The sequence below is a fragment of the Marmota monax genome, unplaced genomic scaffold, assembly GCF_021218885.2.
Source record: "Marmota monax isolate L192 unplaced genomic scaffold, Marmota_monax_Labrador192_F-V1.1 WCK01_AAM20220418_F8-fsc00146, whole genome shotgun sequence".
Lineage (NCBI taxonomy): Eukaryota > Metazoa > Chordata > Mammalia > Rodentia > Sciuridae > Marmota > Marmota monax.
In genome coordinates, this window is record NW_026694096.1 from 1,471,575 (window position 1) to 1,481,163 (window position 9,589).

The following is a 9,589-nucleotide window of genomic DNA, read 5'->3' on the forward strand; positions in this document are numbered from 1 at the left end:
ATTTTGGAACATTTGGGTATATAGGACTTAAGATTGGGGGAGACATCTGGCATAGATGTATAAACTTTCCCAGGACTGAAACAGTCCATTGATTTGAAAGTTATTGATGACTATGGACAGTGATGGACAGAAGAAGAAATCAGTGGAGTGGGTGAATGATAAGGATGTGGAGACAGTTATTATGGTAGATTAAACACGGAATCAAATTCATTACTGTTTCCTCCACTCAAGGAAGAGTTAACTTTGCTTCCTGTTGATTTTGTGCTCCCTTTAGTAACTTTCTTGACCAAAAGAATACAGCAGAAGTAATGTTCTAGGCCTTCCAATACTAAGTCATAAGGAATTTCTAATACGAATTCATAAGAAGCCTTGCAACTCTTGCCTGAGTCTCCTGAAACATGTACTGTGAAGAAACTCAAATAGCTAACTGTGTTTTCTTGGGCAAATGATAAAACTCCTTAAGCCTCCATTTCCTTATATGCATAATTATTAGCACTCAATAATTGCTAGTTGCTGCTTTATCACTATTCCCAAGTGATAGAGAAGTGAATTAAATGATATAGAAATAGGATTTCTTATTTTCCCCTTAACAAAGAATTACTTATTTAAGATTATAAGACTAATAATTTTAGTGATGACTATTTATAATCTTATCATAAGCTAAATCACAAATCAACAAAAGTATCATAATAAGAATTCTTAAAGAAAATAAATTTGGTGGCCTGTGCTTTTGGGACAATATGGAGACATTCAGTGGTGATATTTTCAGAGATACTTTGCCATTTGAGCAGAGCTTTTCTGAAGTTACAAATAGCTGCACTCTGATATCCAGAAATACCACCTCCACAAGTCAAAGAATTATATTACCACTTTAAAACCTAGTAACTGTCATAAGAGAAAATTTCAGGAAATACCGCTCTCAGATTAATCTGAGAATTGTTAAGAATACCATATAAATAGCAATTTACGGTTATTATATAGCCATTAATTTTATCTGTATTGCATCTTTCAAATGAGAGGAAAATGAGACAATCAAGACATCCTGAGTTGTACAGCATCTTGCTTTCAAATACCATTTACCAGTTTCCATGATCTCATTGGATTCAATTTTCATATGTAACTTAGTGAACTTGCATTTCCCAGGCATGAGGAAAAGAGATGCTCTTTGGACTCATTTCTTGAGAACCTCTTCCCTATCAGATTTGCAGATGAAGATAGGGACATTGCCCTAGTTGCTTCTAAAATTTGATGGTTGCATGTTGTTATGGTTTAGATATGTGGTGTCCCTCAAAATCTCATGCATGAGACAATGCAAGAAAATGTAGAGGTGAAATGATTGGGTTACAAGGGCCTTAACCTAATCAGTGCATTAACCCCCTGTTAGGGATTAACTGAGCAGTGGTAATGATGGGCAGGTAGGGTGTGTCTGAAGGAGGTGGATTCCTGGAGGCACATAGTTTGTCCTGTTGACCAGAATGTTCTCCTTCTCCCTCCCTCTCTTTCTCTCTCTCCCCCCACTCTCTCCCTGCTTCTTGGTTCAATATTCTGAGCATTTTCCCTCTATCACACTCTTGCACCATTATGTTGTGCCTTACCTCAGGCTCAGAGCAAAGGAGTCAGCCAACTGTGGACTCAGACCTCTGAAACTATGAGCCCCCAAACTTTTCTTCCTCTAATTGTTCTTGTCAGGTCCTTTGGTCACAGCAGCAAAAAGGCTCTCACCAGATGAGGTGAAGGGCTCTGATACAAACTCAGAGGTAGCTCAGTTGTTCACTCCTGGAGATGTATAGATGGCAGAAACCTCTCCTCACTCAAAACATTTTGTTTGTTCCACTCCTTTTCCCCTGCTACTTTCTTGAAGTAAGAAAGACTTCTCTGGACCTGAACCCATGGAAAACCAATTTACAAAGACTTTTTATCCAAAAATAAGCATATATAGCTGCAACTGATGTGTTGTACTGGGCCATTTACTGAGTAGACACTAGTATTCAATGCTGGTACATTGGAAATAGGAGTAATTGTCCAACCTGGCACAAATCCTATTGTCTTTAAGCAAACGATACTGACAGTTTGCATTAAATCCAGATCCCTGGAAAAGCTCTAAAAACTCAATCATTATTATATTTACTAAGAATATCGAATACACTTGCAAAGTTATAGAAGTAAATGGGATTTGGTAAAGAAAAATTAATTCCCTTGAATTAATAGTTTTCTGTCATTTATCTGCTTAGTTTTTATGAAATAGAACAGAATGTGAATTGAATTTTTTAAAAATATTTGAAAAGGTTTTTCTTTCTCATTCTAAAAACAAATCCTCAACCTCTCTACAGAAATATCAAAAGGAAAAAAATGTGCCTAGCATAGTGTCTAATATAAGTGAATAACTCAAATTTGTGTTGAAACCTTATATAAATCTCTATCATGACCTCTTGAATTCTCTTCACCTAAAATCCTTATACCCCCAAGTCAGTGATACTCCCAAAGCACTTACTTGTGTGCTAAAAGTCAGTATTCCGTATCAGGCCATGATACTAACATCATATCATGTTGATTTTACAATGACCTCAATATTTTTTTTTAGTAATCAGTCCTTTTCCTTCCTGTATCAAATGATTTAGATTCCTTTAAGCCTGGTGACTGGACAAACACAGAAAAGCCATCAGAAAGAAAGGGAATGTTTCTGAGAACATTATCATTGCCAAACTCTAACAGAGACTGTCTGCTTTGGCTAGTATAAGTAACCACAAACCCTTAGCAATTTTAAATTAAGGCACAAATTAGAGGGTGAAATAAGTATTTATATTTGTTCTTTGTTAACAGCTGTTTTTAATGTTTCAGGGATGTTTCTTTCTTATTTCTCTCTAGTGCAAACTTGGGAGAATTATCCCAAGGTTGTTTCAACCTAATTTTCCACTTAATCATTTCATTTTTTATCTCAATTCTTTCTGGAAGAGCTTTAAGGTGATGACATATGTCCATTTCTCTCCCTCCTTTCTCTCTCTCTCTCTCTCTCTCTCTCTCTCTCTCTCACACACACACACACACACACACACACACAATTATTAAACTCAAAAAAGAAGATAACCACAGCCTGAAGTCTGCTTCTCTTAGGGATCCTTTGAATTAGTTTTCTTATGCTGGCACTCTAACAACACAGAAAGTCAGTCCAATTCCTTTAAACAATTTTAATGACAATATTAACATATTAATATATCAAGATGGTTTCGGGCAGGAAGGAAAAGTAAATAAGACTTAACTCATGATTTCTAAGTTATTGTAGATATTAAAATCATGTAATATTGTGCGGTCTTTTAGCTTAAACATGTTGTACTGAAGAACTTTTACTTTCCCTTCACACACACACAAAACTTGACATTATATATAAAATAATAAGATAAAGGAAAAGGTTTCCTTTAACAGGCTCCCTTGAAATATGTTTAAAATAGAAATATGATATTTTCACTTGTGACATCAAGAGTTCCTAAAGTAGTCCATGGGATGGTAAATATTCAGATTTACCTATAAAACAACTGTTTATGTTCAGCTCACCTTTAAAGATTTCACGTTAATGACTGATGACATGATTAGGGTTGTTCTTTTAAAAAGTTAAGAACCAAAATATTTCTTTTTTTTTAATTTTAATATTTATTTTTTAGTTATCGGCGGACACAACATCTTTGTTTTGTATGTGGTGTTGAGGATCGAACCCCGGGCCTCACGCATGCCAGACGAGCGCGCTACCGCTTGAGCCACATCCCCAGCCCCCCAAAATATTTCTTTTAGTAAACAATTTTATTTATGGTGGAATTTCCAAAATTTCTTATATCTTGAAATTATCCACAAAGTACTATTTAGTGCTTACATTGAAAAGATGCATTTCTTATCAGAAATTTCGTATTGATATAAGAAAAGATCAAAGTATATACCATAAGGCAGTATTGCTCTATTTTTATTTAATACAATATAACAAAAGATTAACGAGAAAAGCAAAAGTTAAATATATTTCAAATTCCCTGTAACTGATTCCAGATATTGAAATGCTTTGAAGAAAAAAATAAAGATCTAAACAACAAAGATATTATTTTGATGAGCAATATTTATATAAAAATATAAGTTAAGCATTGCAACAAGCTACCCTCAATGAATTACCTCCACCAGAAATAATATTATTGGAACTAATAACTAAAGAAAAGAAGATGAAGTTAAAGACAAAGAAGAAGAAAAGGAGGAGAAGGAGAAAGTATTAATTGTAACCATAACTTTTAGTTAAATATGCTTTCTTATAAAGTGGCAAGGTAATATGTACAAATTTACAACTGAAAAGAAATCATTATATACATGTTGTCTTCATTTTGGACTTGTTGGCCTTCTCCTCTTGGATAATGGGCCTTCCTGGCAAAACTGATCCAGACTAGGTATTTAGTTCATAGCACGTGATAGATAAGCCTGGAACTAGAAGCCCCTGGAGTTGCAGGCTGCAAATCAGTGCTGACAACTGGAGAGAGAGAGGCTGGGTCCTGGAAAGGCAACCCAGGTTGCTCTGAGGAGGTGATCCGATCCACAATGCTGGACAAGCAATCCAAGCTGGATAACGAGCTTTTATCTGAAGCATATACTAACAATACAAGGGGAAAAACATTAAAAGAAATTATCCCTAGATAGACAGACTTGCTTATTTGACCCTTAAGCTACAGGTCAGCTCTTTTGACACCAAAGGTCAGGTGATCACAGAAAGCCTGATATAGAATTTGCAGCAAATATCTGGCAATTCCTGAGGGTGGAGTGTAGAGTGAGGAAGCCCCCTGGTAATATTTCAAGGAAAAGTGGGGGGGGGGTTGCAATTGGGAGCAGAAAATGTGAATGTATTTTATTCTGCCACAACCTCTCCACAAGAGCCTTCCCTTTCCTTCCCTTTACCAATACTACCTGGAAGAATAGACTCTTCTATGATAGACTGAATTGTGAGGTTGAACTGGCCTTTAAATGCTTCTGAGATTATCAATTCTTACCATTTGACACATCAGGACAGTAGACGGTGTCAAAACTGCTGCTCTTTCTGGACCAGACAGGACTATTACATTCAGGCTATAATACAAGAAACAAAAGATACTTGTTTTCAAGTTTGGCAAAATATGCCCTGACTTAGGGCAAGGCAGTGCTTGCCATAAGCTCTGTAAACTGACCACTCTCAGTCACCTTCATTGCCTTGATTTAGGAAGGGTTAGCCCTCTCCAAATTGCCAGGGCACAGAGGTCAATCTCTGTACTGGGAGAAGAGGAGAACAACAGCAAAGCAAAGAGGGGTGGAATTCAGCAGCAATGTGCATTGGGTTAACCATGCAAAATGGATTGGAATAGAAGGAAGCCACACTAATTCTGGGAGAGAATATTTTCCCAGGGCAAAAACACATTAAAACCTGGCAGCATTGGAGCAAAAGCCCTCTGAAAAGAATGCACCAACAATCTTCCAGCCAGGCCTCAGCAGAGCCTGGACTGTGGCCATGATGTTTTTTATTTCTTCATTAAGTAATACACTCTGGGGCAGGAAGAGCTTCAGATAGTTGCCTTTAGATATTAATATATGGCAGGGGCTGCTGGTGATATAATTTGGAAATAAACCAAGTAATGGAGAAAATATCATAGCACCTATCTTGGTGCCAAATCTCTACTACAATGTCTATCTACAACCTGCTAGGAAGTCAAACTAAAATGGTATTCGAGGTTTTTTTTTTCCTGGCATGTTTCTAAATCTGGACACCACTTTTGTCTTAAAGCCACTCAACAAATGCCTGCACCCCAGCCTATTTCACCCCACCTGATTTAATTGGGGTCTGAAGGAGTTTTAGAAAAGATTGGGGAAGCTGAGGGTAGGTACCACAGCTGTGACTTACCATGCCATCTGAGCAGTTGGAGGTGGGGCTGGTGGGCTCTGAGCAGCTCTGTCCCGGCAGGCTATAGTAGTTCTCCACCTGTTCCCTCAACAGCTCCTGCAAGCTCTCGATGTAGCGGATGGCATTTCTGAGGATCTCCACCTTGGGTAGCCTCTGGTTGGGGTTAGTCGTGGTGCATCTCTTGAGCGTCTCGAAAGCCTGGTTGACCTTCTTCAGGCGTCTCCGCTCACGCATCGTGGCTGCCTTCCGCCGATCCATGGTGGTGGACTTCCTCTTGCATGCTTTGCAGGCCCACATGAGGCAGTGACCAGCCTGGTGGTGGCCGGTAGGCGCTCGCACGTGCTCGTCCTCGTCTGAGCCCTGCAGCTCTGCTTTGTGCGCCCCGAAGGCACCCATTCGTGGCTCGAACTCATCCCCAAACTCACCCTCAGGGGACGGGATACAGGAGCCATCGTAAAAGTACTCAGAAGGTGAGAACTGGCAGCCGTCCATCATGTCCATCCTGCGAACCGGCCAGCAGTGCACCTATAGACAGCAGCGGGAGAGATAAAGGAGAAACGCGAACCTGGGGCCACTGCAGTCGGGCAAATCCCAGGCGGAGCTCACTGGTTGGTTTCTCCGGTAATTAACAAGGGCAGACGCCCGTTGGCCTGGGTCGGCAGGCTGGGGTTGGGGCTCTTTATATATTCTTGGGGGTGGGGGAGGGAGGCTGGTCCCAGTAGTCGGGCACTATTAGCATATCCCACCGCAACCCCCGCAGGGGCTGTCTGGGCAAACCTCTGCCTTTCCTCTGAAGACAATTTGCTGTTTACCCCCCCCCCCCCCAGTTTTTGATGCTAATGGCTTTACTGCAGTTCTGCTGGGACGGGCATGGTTTCCCTACCTGCTCACTTGCACTCTACTAACCTAAATTAAGGGACCACCTAGAGTGTAACAAAGGAAACGGAGAACAACTTATGGCAGTTGTTCACTCACAACAGAATTAATAGTGATTAAGAGTCAACAGAACTCCCTACTTTCCAGCTGACACCGAAAGCCTACTTGCCCTTTCAGTCTTGGACATGAGAAATCAACCAATCTGGGGAGGTTTCTGTCTGTCTCTGTTTTTCCTTTCTTTCTCCCCGTGAAATATTTCCTAGCAGTTTTTTTTTTTTTTTCAATGAATTCGATAATGGTTGCTAAAAACTTGAAGTGACCCTTTCAATCATGGAGTGATTCCAGAGTTTCTTTTTCTTTTACCAGCTATTTTGAATGGATTGAGGTGAGTAAAATTCTGATCAGGGTGTCATTTCATAGGCGTTACGTGAATGGGGAGAGATGGGTGGGAGCTTCCTTAAGACAGCACTCGCTTGGCGCTCTCCCTGTTATTTCTTAGGTGGGCTAAGGAGAGCCAGTAGACCGGGCACGTTCCTCCCGCCCTTGCTTTCTTCCTTTCTCCCTTCTCCACATATTCGCTGAGCGAGGGCTGGGCTAGACCCTGAGTAGGCCGATGATCCGCACTGAAAGGGTCTCTACAGTGGCAATGGAAGAAGTCCCTTTTTAGACCTCAGACTCCCCGCAAAATCCTTTTCCAGGACCGAGTCTCCTTTTTTCCCCTTTCTCTGCTCCGCCCGATCATTTCTACAGACTAAACAGCCAAACTGGGCTTTGGGGTCGCTAATTTTCTGCTTTCAGGCAAACTAACACCGTTACAGATGCGTCCCAGCTGCCGGCACAGCATCCCCGGCTAGTGTAAAATTTCCAACTCTTCCAACCAGGAGTGACTTCACACACTTCAATGACAAAAGCCTTCCAGTAAAGCAATCCCCAGCAGCAGTCTTTGAAATTTTGGTGGATAGAAGGCAAGTGACATTTAAATAATAATCTATTCAATCAGCTTAGTAATTACTAACACCTTTAACCCACTTTCAGATCATTTGAAGTGAGGAGATGCTGTTTATATTTAGGAAAACAATTGCTTAAAGTCTACACAAACAGTTGGAGGTCTTGGACCAGGGCTTGTGGCTCATAGAAAGGAAAAGGGAGCGCTCTGGATTTCACCTAGGGATACACAGTTCAGTATGTGTGACTCAAAAGTTATTGGGTGGGGTAGAACTTTCCTTTGTATCATTTTTTCTGCTTTCCTAAAAGCAACCATGTTAGCTGATTTGTCACCTATAGTTACCAGGATAGTTGTAACTCTTCCCAGGTTAAGATCTCTCCCAAGTGAAGGTCCTAAAACCAGCATGAGAGTGTGACAATGTCAGTAAATGAGGTTTACTACCTTGCCTTCTCTCCTCTCTCCCCACTCTGTCGGTCATCCCTAAGACAATGATTTCCCTTGAAAATCAGAATTCTTTTCACATCAACCTCTGCTTAATTGTCTGGCCAGTGGGAAATCCATCTGCATTTTACTTAGGCCTATTTACAAGTGGATAGCTTTGAAATGAATACAGTCCCAGGGCTAGCCAAAATATAAAACTTAAGTTCCTGAAGGATCCAGGTTCCTCCAACACACTGGGGAAACATTTGAATGAGCAGCACATCACTGCCTCTAAAATACAATAGTGAGTAGATATTCTCACTCAGGAGTTCACAGCCAAGTTCCAGGATTCTGGTCAGCAAATAGCAACCCTACAAACAGCAACTATAAAGCACCCCCACTTGTGGCATACACTGTCCACCATTAGTGTATGTGGAGCAGGTAAAGCAATCGTGATTTAAAAACAAATAAACAGGCCTGGTGTCACAAGCCCGTAATTACAGAAGCATGAGAGTCTGAAACAGGAGGATCACTGGTTCAAAGCCAGCCTCAGAAAAAAAAAAAAAAAAAAAATCTCTAAAAAAAAAAATACAAAAAATCTCTAAATAAAATACAAAAAATAGGGCTGGGGATGTGGCTCAGTGGTTGAGTGCCCCTGAATTCAATCCTCGCTCCTCCCTGCCCCCCCAAAAAACTTGGTCTTGAGTTGAAGTGGAAGATAGAAGTTACACTTCTGCCTGCCTTTCAGCTAATTTCTGAAAGCACTTAACATGCTTTGTACCCAGTCCCCACAGCATGGGGTATGTGTAGCTAACAATTATTGAGAATTTTCTTCTTGCGGAGCAACTCTTCTTAACCCATTCCATATATTTACTCAATTAGTACTCCTGAGAACTCTGTCAGAGCTATAATCAGACCGATTTTTCAAAAGAAGATAAAGCAAACTGGACATATAAGATAATTTGCCCCAGGTCGCACTTATTGGAAACAAGGCAGGGTGTCCTTAGAGATCGTGCTGTTAGAGGTGAGTTTGTTTGTTTTCTTCAATCAATTCCAGCTGGGTGTGCTTCCTCAGCACTAGAGCAGAAACTCACAAATGCTGGATGCTGGACATCTTGCCCTGGCTTCTGTGCCTGGGAAGACGCTGTCACTCAGGAGCCTCTGTCAGTAAGGATAGTTCTCAGAGGTTAGGCTGTCTTTGGTAAGGTGATCTCAAAACAAATTTACCAGAGTGCTGCGGGCGAGTGGAACTAAAGAAGCCAAGAAAACACGAGCGCCCGGAGGCTTAATGAGACCTGCCAGGGGGGGAACAGGGTCCCGGGTTGAGGGCCCTTGGGACTCAAGTGCTGAAAATAGGATCTCAGAGCACGGAAGAAAAAATGGAGGCAAAACTTTTAAACCACTATCAGAGGTGAGAGAAGAGTGAGATCAAAAACTGGGAGGCAGTATGCAAGGAA

General features: G+C 40.9%; 1 protein-coding gene across 1 annotated transcript; it reads right to left on the bottom strand.

Moving 5' to 3' along the window:
* Window positions 1-4,424: 4,424 nt before the first annotated feature.
* Myf5 (myogenic factor 5) lies at window positions 4,425-6,391 on the bottom strand. The gene is made up of 3 exons (XM_046465081.1): window positions 5,891-6,391; window positions 5,010-5,085; window positions 4,425-4,615 (listed from the first exon to the last, which is right to left on the bottom strand). The coding sequence occupies exons 1-3, from the start codon at window positions 6,389-6,391 to the stop codon at window positions 4,425-4,427; spliced, it is 768 nt and encodes a 255-aa protein (XP_046321037.1).
* Window positions 6,392-9,589: the final 3,198 nt, after the last annotated feature.

Excerpts from the sequence above, each read along its gene's own strand:
- Myf5 (XM_046465081.1), bottom strand. The coding sequence starts at position 6,391 with ATGGACATGATGGACGGCTGCCAGTTCTCACCTTCTGAGTACTTTTAC. Across the intron at positions 5,086-5,890 it reads CCAACTGCTCAGATGGCATG|CCTGAATGTAATAGTCCTGT; the intron begins GTAAGTCACAGC and ends CTTGTATTATAG. Across the intron at positions 4,616-5,009 it reads CTGTCCTGATGTGTCAAATG|TATATGCTTCAGATAAAAGC; the intron begins GTAAGAATTGAT and ends TTGTATTGTTAG.